This window comes from Euleptes europaea, chromosome 19 (assembly GCF_029931775.1).
Source record: "Euleptes europaea isolate rEulEur1 chromosome 19, rEulEur1.hap1, whole genome shotgun sequence".
Taxonomy (NCBI): domain Eukaryota; kingdom Metazoa; phylum Chordata; class Lepidosauria; order Squamata; family Sphaerodactylidae; genus Euleptes; species Euleptes europaea.
Genome location: NC_079330.1, coordinates 8,467,139 through 8,489,902, shown reverse-complemented (window position 1 = coordinate 8,489,902; position 22,764 = coordinate 8,467,139). Strand labels below are relative to the sequence as shown.

Genomic DNA, 22,764 nt, shown 5'->3' with positions numbered 1-22,764 from the left:
ATACCTAATACACTGTTTATATGTTTCAGGCTCTCTGACACAACTTTGCTCATTATTCTCATAGCTTCTAAAGCAGTTCCATCCTTGTTCAATGTCACACAACAGTGAACTTGAGCTGCCAAAACATTTTATATCGCTTTCATTATAAGTTTGGTGCCTTCATTTATAGTTCCTTTGTCTGAGAGAAACTTGTTTACAGATGTCTGAAATGAGGGATTTGGTTTTGTAACATTAACGCTAAGACCCAAAAAACTCCTTTTTTATGCATTTTGCTAATTGTGACTCTTTCTGGGTCTTGATACAAGCGAATGGCCCATTGGTACATTAGAGGGGTGGTGCTCTCATTCTGTTTATTTATTCACTTAGTGCATGCTTCGAGCGCTCTAGGAAGGCAGTCAATATGGCTGATCCCCTCCTTGAGAGAACCAGCATGGTGTAGTGGTTAAGAGCAGCAGACTCTAATCTGTAGAACCAGGTTTGATTCCTCACTCCTCCACACGAATGATAGACTCTGATCTGGAGAACTGGGTTTGATTCCCCACATGCAGTTTGCTGTGTGACCTTGGGCTAGCCACAGTTCTTTCAGAACTCGCTCAGCCCCACCTATCTCACAAGGTGCCTGTTGTGGGGGGGGGGGAGGTGATTTTAAGCCGCCTTGAGACTCCTTTTGGTAGAGAAAAGTAGGGCATAAAAATGAATTCTTCTTCTTCTGCTGCTGCTTCTTCTTCTTCTTCTTCTGTTTCTTCTTCTTCTTCTGCCTTTGATTGAAGCAAGCCCTTGGTCTGTCTAGGCCAGTCTTTATTACTGCTGTTTTTTTTAAACAATCTGTGTTTTTACCTGCTATTTCATTGTTCTTTTTATTGATTGATTTTATAGTTTTTAATTTTGTTTTTGTCTTGTGATCCCCCCTCACTCCAGCAAGATAGTTTTCTAAAAAATTGTGGCAGGAATGTGGGTGTATGGGTTAGGGATGCCAGCTTCCAGGTGGGACCTGGGGATCTGGTGGAATTACACCTCATCTCCAGACTACATAGATCAGTTCCCCTGGAGATAATGGAAGCATTGGAGGGTACACTCCATGGCATTGCACCCCACTGAGGACTCTGCCCCAGGCTCCACCCCCAAATCTAGAGGGGTTCCCTAACCTGGAGCAACATGGCTAGGAGGGACTTGGCAGCCCTAGCATGGGTATTATATGGTATTTGTTCCTTGGTACAGTCAAGGAACAACTTTACTTTTCTACTGTGTGTGCCAACCCTATGTGCAGAGATACTGTTAATTGAACGTGTTCCTACATCTGCCCATTTGGGAGCCAAGAAATGCCCATGTAATAAATCTCCTACCGCATCTCCAACAGCTCAAATTTTGCCCAAGGCCCAGGTTGTTCTCATTCCAGCTTCAATCCAAATGGAGGGCTTCTAAACCAGACAAGCTGATATATATCGACTAATAATCTCCACCTAAGAATCCTAAAAGGGTCGGATCGAAGGGCTGCCTCTTCATCTATTAAGAGGCCAGCTTATCGGTTATGAGGGAAGGATCCCAGGTGCTTATCAAAGCTCCATCAAAATGAATCACTCAGGCACTGGGAGAAAGCTGCATTGATCTCCACTTCAGAATTAAATCATTTATAAATGGCCAGTGGCAACAGCCGAGGGAGAGTGGATGAGAACCATTTGGAGAAAATGAACTAAAATATGGAATGCCACCAGGTGCCACATAGAATAGAAAGCAAAAGGTCAGCGTGGTATAATGGTTTGAACTAGGACACAGGAGTCCTTGGTGCAAGTACTTGCTCTACTGTGAAGTTTAGGTAATACTGGGGCACTCACTTTCTCACAATCTAACCCAGTGCTCAGGGTTCTGGTGGGGGTAACCTGGAGGAAGGACCATGATGATGAGCCATCATGACCACTGGCAGCCTGTGTAGTGGTCAGAATGCTGACCTACATCTAGGTAGGCTTGGGTTCAAAACCTCACACAGTCATAAACCTCACTGGGTGATCTTAGACCCGTCATTCTCTTGCTCAACCTAACTTATCTCACGAAGTTGTTGCGAGGATAAAATAGGGGAAAAGAGAACCACAAGTAGCACCCAGACTTCCTTGGAGGAAGGTGATGATGAAAATATGAAAATGTGATGGATGGATGGATGGATGAACAGATGGACGGATAGATGGATGGACGCTCAGACAGATGATAGATAGATAGATAGATAGATAGATAGATAGATAGATAGATAGATAGATAGACAGACGCTGCACTGAAGTCCTTAGTGGACGAATGAGATAATAAGTAAATAAAAATCAACAAATTCAACAAACAGACCGTGAGGCAAGAAGACTTCATTTGCCTCACAGATGGGTGGGGAAACCAACTGCTTGTTCAGTGCCATCACCAGTGGAATTGTGTCTTATATGAAATTTCAACTGGGGACTTCCAGTTTATACCCGATGATCTTAGTCTCCCTGTTCTGCCCACGCGGTATGGCATTGGCCACTATCCCAGCCATCTACTGAAAAAGCTAATTCAGATATTATGCTCCCCACTACTGTGTGTGTATGTGTGTTGTGGAAAAGGCTTGTGTGGAGAAGGCACAGCAGTCCCAGCTATCTCTAGGAATGTGAGCAAGGATAGCATTTGAATTGGTCCTCGGACACGATTTTGCATAGCGAAATTGTCCCTGAACAATATTTGTCCATTCTCTCATCAGGAATGTTCAAAGGAATTGCTGACGGAACTTGCCTAGGAAACCAATGGCCTTGTTGAAAGACTGTGAAAAAGTTATGCCTGATGAATTTCGAGCCAGGGGTCACTGCTGTGAAAGATTCAGTTTTGTGGGTTATAAAAACTGTAACACGCCGTGAAAGAGGTAGCTACTGTAATAAAAGAGCCCTAGGTTAAGGCTATCCAAAAAAAAAAAGCTAGATAAACTGTCATGGTAGTAAAGGATAATTTATGTGCTTAGAATGTCAGAGGACTTCATGGCTCTGCTATGTATATCATGCCTACAAGTTTAATGTTGCTTTTGCACAAGCCTATGGGTGCTTCCACAATTGTCCTCATTCAAATCCCTACCAGGAATTTGAACTTCTCAATCACCCCATTTTGTTACCCAAGAGGAGAAATGGCTCACTGTTCTGTTTTTAAGTCAGAATTTAATGTAGAGGACTGCATATGTACAGTTTGCCAGCATGCTTACAATATGCTGTATAAATTAAAATTAGGAATGGCTGTAGAGGAGGAGGAGGAGGAGGTCGTGGTGGTGGTGGTGGTGGTTTTTATATGCCGACTTTCTTTACCACTTTAGGAAGAATCAAACCAGCTTACAATCACCTTCCCTTCCCCACAACAGACACCCTGTGAGGTAGGTGGGGCTGAGAGAGCTCTAAGAGCTGTGACTAGCCAAGGTCACCCAGCTGGCTTCATGGGTAGGGGTGGGGAAACCAACCTGGTTCATCAGATTAGCCTCCGCCACTCATGGGGAGGAGCAGGGAATCAAACCCCATTCTCCAGATCAGAGTCCACCACTCCAAACCACCGCTCTAAACCACTACACCACGCTGGCTCTCTAATGGAAGATGTCTTGATGCTAAGACGTCCACAAGGCTGCCTGTAAGTGAAGAAATGGCCAAAAAAAAAAAAAAAAGGAAGTCTTTATTACCTTGACTAATATTTTCCCTTTCAGGCTCTCCGGGGAAGGCAATTTAGTGAGATCCTCAGTGACGACCGAAGACAGGTCCAGCTTGTCCCCCAGAATTTCGGTCAGATACTGAGCCATCTTTTTCTGCTGGGCAACACTGCAGTGGTTCTCAATGGACAAGATGACTGGGTATCTAAGAGATGGGAGGAAAGGGACACAAGCAATTAATTCACACACATACACAAACCTTTATTGGCATAATAATGGCATTATAGCATACATAACTACAGACCCCATAAAGGAAATTACATTCTATCACGAACTGTCCATCTGCTAAAATCAGTACATAAATAAAATTGCTAAGTCTCTCCTTCTCATATCGCAGCAGATAATGCCATCCGGAACCTTTAATGCCAAATACACTGGTGCATATTTATGGTCACAGTTCTCATCCTATACTACCATTCCCTCTCTCCTCTTTATCTTTATGACAATAAGCAATTAATTTAAAATGCACGTTCAAGGAGGTCTTTGTTTTGGCTCACTGATGGACAGAGCAGTCATTAACTTGGATCTGCCAAAAAAAAAAAAAAGTGTACATCACAGTTAACTGCTCAGACCGGCAGAGTGACCAGCAATAAAGGTAGATCACGATGGGTAGCCGTGTTAGTCTGTCACTAGCAGTAGAAAAGGGTAGGAGTCCAGTAGCACCTTAAAGACTAACAAAATTTCTGGCACAGCTTTGGCTGTGGCTCACGAAAGCTCATACCATGCCAGAAATTTTGCTAGTCTTTAAGGTGCTACTGGACTCCTACCCTTTTCTACTGCTAGCAATAAAGGTGGCTTAGCCAATCGGGAATCCCATTGCAGGGATATAAACGTCAGCTTCATGTGGAGGAGTGGGGAATCAAACCCAGTTCTCCAGATTACAGTCCACTGCTTCTAATCACTACACCATGCTGGCTCTCCAGTGCAGAAGTCCAGTAACACCGGTCTTTAAGTCCAATGTCTTTAAGATGCTGGTTTGCCCATCCCCCCTTTTACTATGTCCAGATTCCAGTTATATTTCATAAATTACAGCTCAGCGACTCCCCCTGGACAGCTTATCATACCCACAAACCATGCTCCAGCTTCATCTCTTTCACAGCCAATGCCTTTTGCTATCTAAACTTGCACACCACAAAAGCCAGAAGCTGCCTGTCGCTCGCTGGCAGGTACGGAGCAGACCTTTGACGATATCCCCTGAATTATCACATTTATGAGACCGGCAGACCTTTATGGCTTGTTCTCTTCCACCCCCTCCCTCCCGTGTTTTTTCTTTCTTTCCTAAATGTAAAAAGCTCTTGCAAGCGTTGGAACCTTCATAGGCGATAAACACCAAGATAAAGTGTCTCATCAGTAAGACCAGGGAACCAGCCACAAATACTGCCCAATTTCTTCCCTGTCTGGGCAGCTCGGGCCTGTAGCGATCAGGCACCAAGTCACCCAAACGGAAAAGGGCAGGCGGATCGGCGGGCGCTCAACACCCCCCTATGGCTGGTTGCTGCCACTTGCCTCGCGGCGCCCGCCCAAGCGTGGTCCCTCAGAGACGTTGGGTAAATTATTTGTGCTCGAGGCACAGATGGTGTCACGCTACAAACTACTGCCCGGCCACCGAGGCGGCCGGGTTGAGTCAGCAATCAAGAGAGGTTATAGTTGTGGTGCCAAGGAAAGGCACGTTGTCTGTAAATTATGCAAGCTGAAGGAAATTGCGCAGTTTGTTTTGCAAGGGGTTTGTTAGACAGGGAGGTCGGTGCTTGCTAGTTAGCAGTTTTGTCTGGTTTGGCCATGAAAAACAGTTGGTTTTTATATGCCGACTTTCTCTACCACTTAAGGAAGAATCAAACCGGCTTACAATCACCTTCCCTCCCCCTCCCCACAACAGACACCCTGTGAGGTAGGTGAGGCTGAGAGAGTTCTAAGAGAGCTGTGACTAGCCCAAGGTCACCCAGCTGGCTTCATGTGCAGGAGTGGGGAAACCAACCCAGTTCACCAGATTAGCCTCTGCCGCTCATGTGGAGGAGTGGGGAATCAAACCCGGTTCTCCAGATCAGAGTCCACTGCTCTTAACCAGTACACCATGAGGCAGGACACTCCCTGTTCAGCCCACTCTGCATACTGCTCTGCAGCAAGGGAATGCCAGTTGAGGGTTGAGACAATGGGAATACCAGGGCAAGCCAAGCCAACCTCAGGCTCTGCAATACGGGGGTAATAATATGGACCTCCCATACTGGGCCATATTGCCCTAACTTGGATGGCCCAGGCTAGCCCAATCTTGTCGGATCTCAGAAGCTAAGCAGGGTCAGCCCTGGTTAGCACCTGGATGGGAGACCAACAGTGAAGTCCAGGGTAGCTACGGAATAAAGAAGGCAGTGGCAAACCACCTCTGCATCTCTTGCCTTGAAAACCTCTTGGGGTAGCCATAAGTCGGCTGCGACTTGACGGCACTTTACACCACCACCATACTGGACTGTTGTAAAGATAGCGACAACACAGTATAGGTGGAACACAGTTTGAACAGTGCCTCTGGCCACTGGAGGGGCAGCGTGGTGCAGTGGTTACAGCACCAGCCTTGGATTCAAATCCCCTCTGCCACAAAGTCGTCAGTCGCCTTTGGCCAGTGATCAGCTCACTGGGTTCTCATGAGACTGCAACTGTAGGAGCGTGTGGGTAAAATGGGAAGCCACAGACGGTGCACTGAACTCCTTGGTGGAAGGGCGGGGGGGGGGGGAGTGAACAAATAAAGTAATTAAACCATGCTTAGCTTCTAACTCAGGAGCCCCATGGCGCAGAGTGGTAAGCTGCAGTATTACAGTCAAAAGCTCTGCTCACAACCTGAGTTTGATCCCAACGGAAGTCGGGTTCAGGTAGCTGGCTCAAGGTAGACTCAGCCTTCCATCCTTCCGAGGTCGGTAAAATGAGTACCCAGCTTGCTGGGGATAAACTGTAGATGACTGGGGAAGGCAACAACAAACCACCCCATAAACAAAGTCTGCCTAGCAAACATTGGGATGTGACGTCACCCCATGGGTCAGGAATGACCCAGTGCTTGCACAGGGGACTACCTTTATCTTTACCTTTTAGCTTCTAACTGTCCAATGGTTATAGTCTGCACATTTGCAAGCAGAAGGATTAAACACCTGACGAGGAGAGGCCCAATACTGTATTTTATGTTTTTTCTGCCCTCTGGAAGAATTGTGGAGAAAACACACACAGAGCCCAGATTGTGTGTTTTGGCGAGATAATTTTTTGCTTGGGTTGTGTTAGAACTTCTGTTGTTGAACATATTTAGAATACAAACCACACGCAGAGAAAGCGATGGCCTCCTGCCAGAGGAGATTCATTAACCGGGTCTAACCACCCTGGCAGCATGCTGTAAAAAGAGAGGCCTCATAAGCCAAATCAATCAGCCTCCAGGTTTTCCTTTGGGTTTGGGGGATCTATTTTTGGATTCTCTAAGCTTAGGTGTTTAAAGTGCTCTGTTCAGCTCGGAGCTCAACGATGCGGTTTCAAAAGAAAGTGGATCCGAGATGAGCCGCCGGAGCCAGTAAAGGTAAATCCTTGTGGGGGATTTAATGCAGGAGATTACAGGTTGAGATCCACACTAAAGTGGCCCCATCCATATTGCAACAGACATCTAGGGATGCATTTGGGACTTCTCAGCCCTCCTGATGTAATTCAACAAATCCCTGCCTGCTTATGTATTCTACAAAAGGTAAAGGTAATCCCCTGTTAGGGTTGCCAACCTCCAGGTACTAGCTGGAGATCTCCTGCTATTGCAACTGATCTCCAGCCATCAGAGATCAGTTCACCTGGAGAAAATGGCCGCTTTCGTAATTGGACTCTATGGCACTGATGTCCCTCCCCTCCCCAAACTCTGCCCTCCTCAGGCTCCAACCCAAAAACCTCCCACCAGTGGCGAAGAGGGACTCACAACCCTATCCCCTGTGCAAGCACCGGGTCATTACTGACCCATGGGGTGACGTCACATCATGACATTTACTAGGCAGACTATATTTACAGGGTGGTTTGCCATTGCCTTCCCCAGTCATCTACACTTTATCCCCAGCAAGCTAGGTACTCGTTTTACCAACCTAGGAAGGATGGAAGGCTGAGTCAACCTTGAGCCGGCTATTCGAAACCGACTTTTGTCAGGATCGAACTCAGGTCATGAGCACAGCTTTTGACTGCAGTACTGCAGTTGAACTATCCTGACAGGGCTGAACATGACTAACAAATGTATCAGGCAGTCTTTCCTTTAACTTCTCTGCCTCACATTTGGATGCTGCTAATCCCGTTCCATCTGAGCAGGCTACAGCGCTGCCATCTGGGTCACTGTTCCTCTGCGCAACTTGACTTCACACCTTGTCTTTTCGGGCAAGGGATCAAGCCAAGCCAGAACCAAGGGGCGACGCGAGCAGGCGGGCGATATGTTAGCCGGCTGCTCATAAACAACAGAGTTCCTAACCTCACACCATATAAGCGAAGCCGTTCATACCAGAACAGACCCTCCGCACCCGTGTTTGTGGAGTATGAGTGTTCGTGTGTGCCCCACCCTCACCCCAAGCAGTGTCATGTGCCCGGTGAGCTCATGCTCTCATTCTGAGGGAACAATATGTGTACACTTTGTCCCTGTGCGGTCCATGTTATTCAGCAAGTTTCAAATTAGTTTCGAATAGATATGCTTCCAAATCCCTCCCATTTTGCTCTGTGTTGTCCGTTTTGCAGAAGGGAACTGTATGTGTGTTAAATTCCAGGGATTTTTTTTTCCAGGGGGTGGGAAGCACATTGTTTGGACGAGCAATATCATTGTGAAAGTACCAGCTTGTAAAGCATATAAAACACTGAAAGCAGTTGGAAAAGAGGAAGACCCAACTTCAGATGGCTTGACTCAATAAATGAAGACGCAGCCTTCCGTTTCCAAGACCTGAGTAAGGCCGTTAAAGATACGATATTTTGGAGGGTTGCCATAAGCCGGAAGTGCCTTGATGCATAACACGTACAAAACAATAACATCTGTATCTAACTACGGAGCATGTGCACATCCACACAAAGCGCATGGCGACGTGCAGTGGATCATCAGAAGGATGCAGAGTGGAATGTGTTTGACCACAGCAAACCTATGGAAAAGGAATGGGATGAGTTACATCACCCCAACCATGAGATTCTGTGTTTGTGGTTCTGGGAAAAGCAAAATCTACCACCTTACTTTTTGGCCTGGCCCCGGAACCAAGGGGAAAGTAGTCAGTGTCTAGCCTGAATAAATTAAGCAATTGTGCTGTGCTGGGGAAAAAAATACTGCTATTCCTGTGGAAGAAAAAGAGTCGTCCCTAAATGATAAAGCTAATTTTGCTTACACAGCTGCAAAAGTTAACTGTCGTGTAAATTAAACAAAGAGAATGTATTCTTTTATTGTTTTAATTTTTGTAATGGGCTCAATGATTTGCCATGGCTTATGGCTTGCACAATAAAGATCTTGAGTAAATGCCCGGAAACGACGAGGCCCGCAATTGTACTAGAAGAAAGGGTGAAATATGGGAAGGCGAACAGTAACAGTAAGCAGAAGATGAGGGGGAGGGCATCTTGGCCATCTTCTGGGCATGGAGGTGTGGGGGGAGGTCACTGGGGGTGTGGGGGGAGGTAGTTGGTCACTGGGGGTGTGGGGGGAGGTAGTTGTGAATTTCCTGCATTGTGCAGGAGGTTGGACAAGATGACCCTGGTGGTCCCGTCCAACTCTGATTCCATTATTCTAACTATATGGGTTTTAGCAACCGTTGAATTTGTACAGCATTTCTGTACATCATCTTACAACAACCCTGTTGTAAGATATCACTTAAGGAGCAATCCTAAGCAGGCCTACTTGGAAGTAAGTCCTAGTCAGGTCAACCCTCCGCAGAGTTATACCCTTCTAAGTCCACAGGAGTCAACTGCTTAGGAGCGTACCGCAAATGACCCCGTGTGGAATGAGAACATATTTGCTACCAGCTGTGAAACCCAGGCAGATACATACTCGCTCTTGATGAAGGCATATTTGTTGATGGTTTCAATCACATCTTTAAAGAGGATCTTGGAGGTCAGAGTGTAGCCATGGTGGACGATTGGTTCTCCATCTGGCCCGTCCCAACAGTCAACTGCCAAGGAAGAGAGAAGGGACGTTGAGACTGGGGTCTCCAACCTTTTTGAGCCTGCAGGCACCTTAGGAATCTGACCCAGATTAAGGGGTGCAACCACAAAATCACTGCCACGGGAGGCGGAGAGCCACACTCGCAGGAAACCCAACTGCAGGGGAGCAGAGGAGTCATTTTTAAAAATGATCTGGCAAAGAGTAAGAGAATAAACTAACAGTGCAACCAAAATGGCGACCAGCACTAACACTGCCACAACATTATTTTAATTTGCACTGCCAATCAGCTATCCAATGGCCAATCAGAAGCCCTGATGGGCAAGAGCTCCATCTGGCCTCACCCACTTTCTAAAAACCCTTGGTGGGCTCCAAGGAAAGTGGTGGCGGGCACCACATTGGTGGTCCCTGGTTTAGATCACCATTGTGCATTTTCTGACCTGCCCACATGCTATCTTTTGCTTGGATAAAGTTAAGAACATAAGAAAGGCCATGCTGGATCAGACCAAGGCCCATCGAGCCCAGCAGTCTGTTCACACAGTGGCCAACCAGGTGAACATAAGAACATAAGAAAGGCCATGATGGATCACACCAAGGCCCATCAAGTCCAGCAGTCTGTTCACACAGTGGCCAACCAGTTGAGCAGTGGGCAGTGGGTGCTGATTCTCATCCATCTGCCTGTTTCTTCCTCTGGTCAGAAGCATGCTGCTGGAGAATCCAGGTTAGCCCAGCATGTTTGGTCCTTCCGAATCACCTTATCTGAGAAGGCTCCCAGTGGCAAACGGTGGAGGCATGGGGTTGCAGAGAAGTAGGGCTATTGCCTGATTAAAGATTTTGCAGTCTTTTAATCATGGGAACTCTAGTTGGTCAATTCAATAATGGATTTGCCTTACATTCATAATTGATTTAAGCTGCCTCAAATCGATTAAGTAATCAATTTAATCTACATAGATTTTACATATGAAAAACAATACTCCTGAAGAACAAAGCAAACCTTTTATGTCACCATTCATTCATTCAGCAGCAGCAGAAGAGTTGGTTTTTATAGGCCAACTTTCTCGACCTTTGAAGGAGAATCAAACCAGTTTACTATCTCCTTCCCTTCCTCTCCCCACAACAGACAGCTTGTGTGAGGTAGAGGAGGCTGAGAGAATTTGAAGAGAACTGTGACTAGCCCAAGGTCATCCAGCTGGCTTCATGTGGAGGAGTGGGGAAACCAACCCAGTTCTCCAGATTAGAGTCCACCGCTCCTAACCACTGTGCCACGCTGGAGTAGTGGTTAGGCACCATCTTAGAAGAGGTATTTCTTTGTATGCAAGCAAGAAGGGGGAATGCCTCCTCTAAAATAAGGGGTGGCTTTTCTTAATTGGAGAGTGCATCACCCTGCCCCTTAAAGGTTTTGTAAGTAATTTTAAAAGTAATTAATATATTTTTTAAAAAATTCTGCTCAATTAATTGGTGTTACCAATTAGTCAAGGATTTTCTGTTGATTAATCTAATACAGGAGAGAGGTCCCTGCTCTCTTCTCACTCAACTGCTTCCCCCTGTTCTTAGACCAAGGTCTTGAACAGCTTGGTAAAATAGCCCAAAGCGGGGTAATTATTTCCTCTAGATTAATTACAAAATAACACAGGCTACGGTCTCTATAACCCTGCACCACAAGGGTAGAAATGGCTGTTTGAAGGAATATGTTTCAACCAACCCTCAAGGATTGCAGATGGCAAAACGTGAAGGCGTGGTAAACCTTTCTTATGTCTTGGTACAGTTAGAATTTTTCAATAATTGGAACCCCTGGAGTAGGGTTTCCAGCTCTGGGTTGGGAAAAACCTGGAGATTTTGGGGGTGGAGCCTGAGGAGGGTGGGGTTTTGGGAGGGGAGGGACTTCAGTGCCATAGAGTCCAATTGCCAAAATGGCCATTTTCTCCAGGAGAACCGATCTCTGTCGCCTGGAGATCAGTTGTAATAGTGGGAGATCTCCAGCCACCACCTGGAGGTTGGCAACCCTACCCTGGAGGACTAGATGGAAACAAAAAGCGATAGAACACACAGTTATCCAGGGTGGAGGGGTGTTAATTTTTTGTTTCGGAAGCCAAGGGCTTCAGAGTCCTTACCTTCCACACACCGGCATCCAGACTGCAGAACCCAAGCATACATATCGACTCTGGACTGAGACATCAGCTGGTCGCCCATGAGGTAGGTGTTATGAGAAGAGGTGATGAAGTAATGGCTCAGAGGACGAGTCATGTCTTGGTTTACTTGGTTGTGCTCTGGGTTGAAAATATCCCCTGCTGGGCTGCGCATATAGTTGGTGAACCCTGCAGGGAGAAGGTCTCGCGGGTTGAGTATCAGTGCTTTTAGTCTGAGCTAAGAGTTGAAAGGCCTGCCTCTAGATTAAAGAAATATAGATGTATCAATCGTCAGAGTTTTAACTGATTCATCCATCAACTAATCTGCTCTGATTTGCAGAAGAAGAAGAAGAAATATGCCGATTTTCTCTACCTTTTAAAGAGAATCAAACCGGCTTACAATCACCTTCCCTTCCCACACCTTGTGAGGTAGGTGAGGCTGAGAGAGCTTGAAGAGAAATACGAGAAGCCCAAGGTCACTCAGCTGGCTTCATGTGGAGGACTGGGGAAACCAACCCAGTTCTCCAGATTAGAGTCCGCCGCTCGTGTGGAGGAGTGGGGAATCAAACCCGGTTCTCCAGATTAGTCCACCGCTACGGGTCTCATCAGCTCCTAGAAGGAAGTCGAGCTATTCCAAGGGGAAGGGGATGGGAATGTGCAAGAGATGCCGAATTGGAGACTGACCTATAGGGCTAGTGGTTCGAGCCCTACTGGAATGAAGACTTGACTCTGTTCGCTTTTGCACCCTGATTATAAGGAAGATTTCAAGCAGTACCTCCCAGGGCAATCAATGTGTAGGGTTGCCAGCTCTGGGCTAGAAAATACCTGGAGGTTTTGGGGTGGAGCCTGAGGAGGGTGGGGTTTGGGGAGGGAAGGGACTTCAGTGGGGTATAATGCCCCATTCTTTCCCCCTGTCGAGGTCTTGAACAATGAAACCATACAACTTAAATAAGACCCATCTCTAAAAACACCTCCCCTCATCTCTTCTCTGCAGCCTCCAAAAAATGAGCAACAAAATAAGTATGCTGAGGGTCAGAGCCCTCTAAGAGGAACTGAACCTTTTGCTCCAGAGTTGCTCGAGAAGACGTGGACCATTTGCTAAAACATGGTATAATCCATTTTAGCCTAAATTGGTATACGTAAGGACAATGCAAAAAGATATGTGCCAAGGAGTCCACGGACTGAAGAGGGCAGGGACACAGCCGCGCAGAGTCCACCTTCCAAGGCAGCCATTTTCTCCAGGGGAACTGATCTCTGTCGCCTGGAGATCAGCTGTAACAGCAGGAGATCTCCAGCCACAACCTGGAGGCTGGCAACCCGACCAATGCGGATTAAGACTTGAGTAAATCTGCTCCGATGCTGCTTCCTCATGCGGTTCCTCCAACCCGCCCCGAAGCCCAGCCGGAGCTTTTGAAACCTTCCCTCTTATGCTGGCCTAATGATTTGCTATCGGCTTTGGTTTTTCGGCTGGTGATCGGCGTCTTTCAGCTCTCGGCCGCTCTGGGCTAGATATTTCCTAATCCTCCCCACCAGCACGGGGCTGTTTGACTTTGTGTCTGTTCTTGGGCTGTGACAGCTCTGTCAATGTTGTTGCCGTAGACTTGCTAGCAACCGGGCCTGGAGTGTATTGCTATGTATTCACCTTGAATATCTGAAGTTGTGTGTGTGTCCACCCTCCAAAGCAGCCATTTTCTCCAGGGAAACTGATCTCTGTACTCTGGAGATCAGTTGTAATTCCAGGAGATCTCCAGGCCCCATCTAGAGGTTGGCAATTCTATAGTATGAACTAGGGTTGCCAACCTCCAGGTACTAGCTGGAGATTTCCTGCTATTACGACTGATCTCCAGAGATCAGTTCTCCTGGAGAAAATGGCCACTTTGGCAATTGGACTCTACGGCATTGAAGTCCCTCTCCTCCCCAAACCCTGCCCTCCTCAGGCTCTGCCACAAAAATCTCCCACCAGTGGCGAAGAGGGACCTGGCAACCCTAGTATCAACACAGGTGGCCACTGGCCGGTGACATTTGGGTGCTTCAGACACACACCAGATGGTGATAAACTTATAATAATGAACAAAATAATCAACCATTGTAATTCACCGCACGCTGCAGCTCCCATAGACTCTATTGCTCACATAGACTCAAGAAAAATATAATATAAAAAGCAAATATAAGCAACCCCCCCCCAAAAAAAACTAACAACACCTCCCTACGTACATTTATTAGCCTACCTAGTATACATTTATTAGCCCACTATAAATAAGGAGTTTCAGTGCAAAGTACCAGTGCATTCTAATCCTACGCATGTTCACGCAGCAGTCTGTGGGAAAATGGGCTAGCGTGTTGTCTTGGACAAAATGCATTCGCGGGTGTCGGCTGGCTTTGACGCGTCACTCAGTTCTCCTCCCCCCTCCCGCCTTCTTATCAGCACAAACAAGGCGTGCATGATCATTTTTTTGTCTGCTTCTAACTTAATCCAGTTGCACATAATCAATACTTTGAGGAATGCAGTTTATGAAAAGGCAGCTTTTGGAAAAGGTAAACGTTTTCTGGGGTGGGGGGAAACATGCAGTGGAGGGGTAGACACATTGTTCACATTTCAGAACACATCATTAAAGAAAGGTCAATTTTTGAAGGCCGCAGAGACATTTGTTCTGTCATAAGCATCAGTAGTTTGTATGAATTTCTGAGTCTATTGCTGGGGGGGTTTTCCCTCCAAATTTAAGATAAGAGTTGTTTTCACGCATGGAGCTTAATGCCATTCTCACGATACTAGGAGTTGTCTTGCAAGTGTAAAACCTGCCCTGGTCGACATGCTAATGTGCATTGTGTGTGTGTGTAAAGTGCCGTCAAGTCGCAGCTGACTTATGGCGACCCCTTTTTTGGGGTTTTCATGGCAAGAGACTAACAGAGGTGGTTTGCCAGTGCCTTCCCTCTGCACAGCAACCCTGGTATTCTTTGGTGGTCTCCCATCCAAATACTAACCAGGGCTGACCCTGCTTAGCTTCCCAGATCAGGCTAGCCTGTGCATTAGTCAAGTTTATTAATACGGTCGACTGACCAATAACGTGCCAACACATCAAAGTTTCCAGACACAATAGTTTTGCCCCGCAGAATCACAGACTGCCCGTACATATAAAGGTGTAAGGTCAATAAAAGCAACCCCTGGTTAAAATTATGATAAAATTGTAAAATATTCTAACAATCATTCTCTAATAAAGCTCTGCGTATTTTAATAGCAACAGCGCAGAACTTGGCAGTTTGGAGCGTAAGCTGAGGGTCTTCTCCTAGTAAGAGCTTCTTTGCCAAAAGTTCAACTGACTCATCAGGGAATTTACCAAGTAGGGGGTAAATAAGCTTTGATCTAACTTCATGGTAGAATGGGAAATGTATCAGTGCATGTTCGATGGTTTCAATGTCCCCTGTTCCACATGGACATAACCTCTCTGATCTAGGGATCCCCTTATATTTCCCTTCTAAAACAGCCAATGGTAGGGCCTGGCATCTGGCAAGGGCAAAGGCCTTCCTATAATTAATAGACTCAAGATGATAAAATAAGCTGCAGGTGAGACCAAGTATCCAGATTTATCAGGTACTAGGGAAAATTGTGATTTTCCAAGGTCTGTCTGGCGTTCAATGCCTTCCACCCTTTGCTTCAAAAAACGTGTTGCTTGGTCTACGCCCATGGCTAACAGGGTAGGTGGAGAAAGGCCCAGGCAGGCCATTGCTAATGTGCATTATGAAATCCCACCACTTTCTCTGGGATCACAGGAAGAAAGGCTCATAGAATATTAACACCAAGGACAAATCGATTCCATCTGTTACATTCCTTCGCAGCCCTGGAATTTTTCTGCGTTGCACTCCCTTGCTTCTCAGCTTTGGTTTAACTAAGAGGATGTCTAAAAGTAACTCCCAGATTGGATTGTGAGCAACTATTGCCACAGCCTTGTGTTCTTTTCAGTTCATTCTCATGCACAGAGGTGCTATGGTATTTGGGTGGAGTGCCATACCAAAACAAACTTGATTCAACTGTGTGTGCACTCACATCAGGGGTGCCCTTTTTATCAGTGCCACATCAGCCACGAAAAGGAGACAAAAGATGCTTTGGAAATGAAGGAAATGGAAGTTGCAGCAAACTGCACTTGCACAAAATTTTAAAAGAAAACATCAAACAGTGGATGATACCTAATGCTCACTAGGGGTGCTAGCCTCCAGGTCGAACCTGGAGATCCCCTGGAATTATAGATCATCTCCAGACTACAGTAGTGAAGTGTGGCCCCATCTATGGATACTTAAATCTGCAGATTGTGGCCAGGCTGACACAAAACCATTCTGCAAACTTGGGGAACCCCTCAATGTTTGCAGAAAGATTTGAAAACATTCAAAAACAAAACAAAAAAGTACATTGGGTGTCAGGTAGTTGTGCTGGGCCCAGCAGCGGAGGCCAGGAACCATGACAGTGATGGGAAGGCTGGAAGCCTGGCTGGGTCCAGGGACAGTGATGGTGGGGGGCCAGGGAGGGTGATGGGTTCCTCTTGCAGTTCCTTGCTTGTTTTTTTAAATTCCTGTGAACTGCAGGAATAACCAATGAACCAACTCCTGGTCCTCCACTATTCCTAATGTCCCTTATTCCAGAAGTCAACGATGTGACCCGACAGCACGGAGGGAGCATGTTAAGACTCACACCATCATCAGCTTTTCTCCCTCTCTCATAATACTAGAACATGGGGTCATCTGTTGAAGCTGAAGGGTGAGAGATTCAAAACAGATAAAAGGAAGTATATCTTCACACAATGCATAGTTAAATTGTGGAACTCCCTGCCCCAGGGTTTGGTGATGGCCGCCAACTTGGAAGGCTTGAAGAGGGGAGTGGGCATGTTCATGGAAGAGAGGGCTATCCATGGCTACTAGTCAAAATGGATACTAGTCATGATGCATACCTATTCCCTCCAGTATCAGATGACCACGCCTATTATATTAGGTGCTTTGGAACACAGGCAGGATAATGCAGCTGCAGTCGTCTTGTTTGTGGGCTTCCTAGAGGTACCTAGTTGGCCACCATGTGAACAGACTGCTGGACTTGATGGACCTTGGTCTGATCCAGCATGGCCTTTCTTATGTTCTTATGTTCAGATGTGTTCTAGCAAACTCAACCTTATTTGAAGAAGCGCAGGGGGAAGCCAGCCAAATAAAACCAGGCAGATTAAATATTAATAGGGTGCTTCACATGTTCCCATACTGAGCAGTAGCGGCCCTGACAAATTATTCACATCTTCCATTCCAGGAGGGAAGACTGCCCCTCCGCTAATGGGGCACCCTGCAAACAAGCTCTGCTGCTTCATTCAGAAGTGCCGAAGTAGAATGCTTTAAAAAGTTGCCACAACTAATTAAGCGAATGCCGTTAACTCTGCCCGGCGGCTGGAAAGAAGGAAGAAAAATTCACCGCTCAGGATTCTGCCGGTGGTTTGGAGTTAGCGAGCTTGCCGCATAGACTTGGGAGCTATTAAGAAACAGCTCTTCCTGGGGTAATGAACACTTCACACACCCGCCGCTGGAAATTCAGGCACTAAACTGGAAGCAGTGTTGGTTAAATGTTCTGGGGGGTCATTGGTCAGATGTTCACACTGGGGTCCCCTCCCCTCCCTGGTTGGGCCCACCTACTTCCAGATTCTCTCTCCCCCTGGACTGAATCCCCCTCTGCAGTCAAGACAGAAAAGGAAAGGTAGCCAGCATTCGCTCTTCCTTTGCTCTAAGAAAGCAGGTAAGCAAGGAGCAACTGCACAGGGGAGGTTCAGAAGGTCTGGGGGGTATATGAGTTGGTTGTGGAGCCCATGGGAGGAGGAGGAGGAAGAGGAAGAGGAAGAGGAAGAGGAAGAAGAAGAAGAAGAAGCAGCAGCAGCAGCAGCTCTTCAAGTACTTGAGAGGCTGTCATATAGAGGATGGTGCTGAGTTGTTTTCTGTTGCCCAAGAAAGTCGGACCAGAACCAACGGGTTGAAATTAAATCAAAAGAGTTTCTGTCTAGACATTAGGAAGAATTTTCTGACAGTTTGAGCGGTTCCTCTCCTTCCATGGAGGTTTTTAAGAAGAGGTTAGATGGCCATCTGTCAGCAATGCTGATTCTGTGACAGGCAGATGATGAGAGGGAGGGCATCTTGGCCATCTTCTGGTCACTGGGTGTGTGGGGGGGGAGGAAGTTGTTAATTTCCTGCATTGTGCAGGGGGTTGAACTAGATGACCCTGGTGGTCCCTTCTAACTCTATGATTCTAAGAAGAAGAGGACCCAGGTCTCGTCAGATCTTGGAAGCTAAGCAGGGCTGACTCTAGTTAGTACTTGGATGGGAGACCACCAAGGAATACCAAGGTTGCTATGCAGAGGCAGGCAATGGCCAACCACCTCCCTTTGTCTCTTGCCTTGAAAACCCTATGGAATTGCCATAAGTCAGCTGTGACTTGAGAACACTTTCAACCACCAGTGGCTTAGGAAGGTGTTGATTCTGTTGATTCTGTCTAAACCCTGGTCAATACAATTAAAATGATTGTCCCTTCTTAGCTGGGAGTGAACAACTGAGCACCCACTTCTGCTCATCAGTATTTGCAACTCTTTCTGCTGTTAGATATTCTGTGGCTTCGCTGGAGTTCAAGTCGGCCACTACAAAGGGCAGGTCTTATCTTCCTTTGGCACCCCCAAAGTCCCGTTTGATCCAATCACTGATTACCTTCTAAAGACCTTCTTCTTTCAGAAGACATTTGGAGCGACTCGACATTTTAAAATAATACTGTTTTGCAAGCAGTTCATTGCATTTTTTGTTTTGTTTTATTGATCCCAGCATTCATTTATGGATTTCTAACGCACCTTGGATTTGCGTGTTAGAGAAGCAGAAGCAAAATACCACAGTCGCCGCTCATTTCTCCTTTTAGCAAACTCAGTGGTCTCAGGCCAAGCAGTGGGGAATGAAATGAGGCCGTTTAAAGATGAGACAGGAGTTGCGGCATGCTCAGCAGACTCCCCAGGCATACATAAACAATTTGTATCTTTAAAAAGGAGGGGAGGACACATGCCTATCCCCTCAGTAGCCATAAGATCTTATGGGGGGAGAATGGAAGGAAGGAATGGAAGGAACTGATGGATTCCTTGCTTGTGCTCCTAATAGCCTTTGGCAGGGGTTCCCACACTTTTTGAGCCATGGAGCATTTTTCAGGAGAGAAATTGATAGAATCATAGAGTTGGAAGGGACCACCAGGGTCATCTGGTCCAACCCCCTGCACAATGCAGGACATTCACAACTACCTCCCACACACACACACACCAGTGACTCCTACTCCATGCCCAGAAGATGGCCAAGGTGCCCTCCCTCTCATCATTTGCCTAAGGTCATAGAATCAGCATTGCTGACAGGTGGCCATCTAGCCTCTGCTTAAAAACCTCCAGGGAAGGAGAGCTCACCACCTTCAAAGGAAGCCTGTTCCACTGAGGAACCGCTACAGAGCACTAATTTTCCCCTAGCACCTATATACCAAACTGAATGACAGTAGTATTTTTCTTTCCAATCTCTTCATGGAGCACTAGGAGATGTTTCACGGAGCACCTAGTGCACCACGGAGCACAGTTTGGAACCTCTGGCTTATAGTCTCATGGAGAGGGAAAATTTAGCTTCAGGAAGGGGGGAAATTTCCCATTATTATCTTGCTATGCTATGATTCCTCGTGGGGCCCTTCAACATCCTAAAAACAGTACTATAAATAATGCCCATTCAAACACAACAGCAAGAGTGCAAAAAAGACGCCCATCCCTGGTAGAAGATGGTGCCGGACCCCATTCGCTCAAAGCTTCCTGAGTTACCTAACATTTCACCGCTTTCACATACATATATAGCTGTCTAATATTGAATCAGACCCTTGGTCCATCAAAGTCAGTATTATCTACTCAGACTGGCAGCGGCTCTCCAGGGTCTCAGGCAGAGGTCTTTCCCATCTCCTCCTTGCCTAGTCCCCTTAACTGGCGATGCCGGGGATTGAACCTGGGACCTTCTGCATGCCAAGCAGAGGCTCTATTGCTGAGCCACAGCCCCTCCTGCCCCTCCGCCCCAAACCCTTTGGATTTCATCTGTTACCTTTTGGGCTTCACCTTGACCCTGCCTGTAAAAGCACACTAGAATCTTACCGTCAATCCCGAGGGCTCCTTGATGCTTGCTTTCTGGACATGGTTCGAATTGATTGATAATTTCCAGGCAGTGTTCCCTGGTCACATTATTCATCTAATGGCAAAAAAAAGAGAGGAAGAGATGAACAAAAATAAAACGGAGAAAGAGGCATCTTCTAAACGATACTTCCTGTCCCAGAGTTGTCCATTATGCTACTGGGCTGTTTTCTGGCTGTGAGTGATATCCCCCACCCCCAGTCCAATCATCCAGTGAGATTCCAATTCCTGCCAATCAATGTCACTTTCAATAGACAGTGCTATCTAATGGAGAGAGAAAAGTCCCCATCAAGCATCACTGGGTTGTCTATGGAACATAAAAGCGCACATTTGGGTTTTAAGAACATAAGAAAGGCCGTGCTGGATCAGACCAAGGCCCATCAAGTCCAGCAGTTTGTTCACCCAGTGGCCAACCAGGTGCCTCTAGGAAGCCACATGAACACATGAATCTGCCTTCTACTGAATCAGACCCTTGGTCCATCAAAGTCAGTATTGTCTACTGAGACTGGCAGCAGCTCTCCGTGGTCTCAGGCAGAGGTCTTTCACATCACCTACTTGCTTAGTCCCTTTAAATTGAGATGCTGGGGATTAAACCAGGGGCCTTCTGCATGCCAAGCAGAGGCTCTACCACTGAGCCATGGTCCCTTCCAGGTCAGTTTCATCCCCAAGTGGTGCCAGGCCTCTGGCAATATGCCTATAGCAAGAATACCCAATTCGATTCCGGTTGTCAAGAAATTAGTTTTTGTAGCAAAGGTCCTAGACACAAAGGAGAGGGAAAAAATCGGTTGCGGTAATTACTTGGGAGCCTCCAGGAATATACAGAAGAAGTTATTAATTTTATTATTGGCGCTAAGGCAACGATCTGACCCATGAGGGGATGCGTTATTGAAAATGGGGGATGGGACTGTGTAGGGTTATGTTTGTTTCTGCGTTGGGGATGGCCAATTTATCAGCCCCCGAGAAGGCGTCTGTTCGGCGCCTCAAGAGCCAAGTTGCGCTCCAGGTTGAGAAAGGGCTGTGGCTCAGAAGCAGAAGATCCCAGGTTCAGTCTTTGGCACCTTCAGCTAGAAAGATCTCAGACAGGAGTTGTTGGGTATGTTCCTCCATGCAAAACAAAAAGCTTATCCATCCTTCAGAAAAGCAGCACCTCAGAGAGAAGAGTTCTAGCTAGCTTTCTATGTGCAGGGATCTTTCTTTCTTTCTTTCTTTCTTTCTAACTAACTAATTAACTAACTAATTAACTAACTAACTAACTAACTAACTAACAGAGGAGTATAAAGTGACATAGCCCAGACACAGACTGGCCATCTTAGTATGAGGACAGGGAATTCAGCAAGGGAAGAGAAAAGAGAATCAAGAAAGGCAGGAGAGAAAGAGGCAGCAGCCAAGTAAGATATGGGGATGGGAAATCACACCCGAAGGAAGAGGCATCTGTATAAAGAACAGGAGGCAAGATGTTTGAGGGGAATACAATACATTGTTGGATGCATTCATACCCCCTGGGTGAAACCTAACCACAACCCAGAGGTGGGCGTGTTTACTACATGACACCAATGGAGTAGAGCTGGGGGTGCTTCTGCCACAAAGGAGGAGGGAGAGAAACCCACAGGCTTTTTGATTATCCACACAGACCAAACCGTGCAGCCAGAGTTCATCACCCCCTCCCCTCTCAACATCAGCGGGATCAATAGCCCAGCGACACAGAAACAAAAGCTAACTCATTTAGAGGGACAGCACGCACACAGACAAGCTCCTCGTCCCTGCAAAGGACACATTTTGCAACCTCCAGTGAACCGTGAAAGGGGAAGAAAAAAAAATAGATGGAAAGTTAGTGCCGCCAAAGAGCAGGCAGGGAAATGGACACCACGGACTTCCTACACTAGGGGCTTAAACGTACATGTAGCCAGCATGGTGCAGTGGTTGGAGTGTCAGAGTAGGATCTGGGAAACCCAGGTTTGAATCCCTGCTCTGCAATGGAAGCTTGCTGGGTGACCTTGGGCCTGCCGCACCCTCTCAGCCTAACCTACCTCACAGGGCTGTTGTGAGGGATAAAATGGAGGAGAGGAGAACAATGTAAGCCACTTTGGGGAGGAGGAGGAGAAGAGTTGGTTTTTATATGCTGACTTTCTCTACCACTTGAACACATTAACACATGAAGCTGCCTTCTACTGAATCAGACCATCAAAGTCAGTATTGCCTACTCAGACCGGCAGCGGCTCTCCAGGGGCTCAGGCGGAGGTCTTTCACATCACCTACTTGTCTGGTTCCTTCAACTGGAGATGCCGGCGATTGAACCTGGGACCTTCCGCATTCCAAGCAGATGCTGTACTGCTGAGCCACGGCCCCTCTCCCTGGCTCTCCAGGGTCTCAGGCAGAGGTCTTTGACATCACCTTCTTGCCTAGTCCCTTTAACTGGAGATGCCGGGGATTGAACCTGGGACCTTCCGCATGCCAAGCAGATGCTCTACCATTGAGCCACAGCCCCTGCCCTAATTTAGCCAACATGTTTATATTGATCCCCCAATTTAAGCCAGCAAAATGAGCAGCCATTTCTACATCTTGTGGCTGTGGGTTCCATAAACTACATTTGAGACTTATTCTCCACAAGTTGAGAAGAGAGGAGTCCTATTTTTAAACAAA

General features: G+C 46.7%; 1 protein-coding gene across 3 annotated transcripts in view; it reads right to left on the bottom strand.

Annotated features, from left to right (window-relative positions):
* PLCH2 (phospholipase C eta 2) overlaps window positions 1-22,764 on the bottom strand; it is a 250,203-nt gene that overhangs the window by 57,066 nt on the left and 170,373 nt on the right. For all 3 annotated transcript variants that reach the window (XM_056865319.1, XM_056865318.1, XM_056865320.1), the window contains exons 6-9: window positions 20,089-20,182; window positions 11,915-12,118; window positions 9,693-9,813; window positions 3,665-3,836 (exon numbers count right to left, since the gene is read on the bottom strand). In XM_056865319.1, the coding sequence (XP_056721297.1) occupies window positions 3,665-3,836; window positions 9,693-9,813; window positions 11,915-12,118; window positions 20,089-20,182 (591 nt within the window). The remainder of the gene's footprint in view (window positions 1-3,664; window positions 3,837-9,692; window positions 9,814-11,914; window positions 12,119-20,088; window positions 20,183-22,764) is intronic.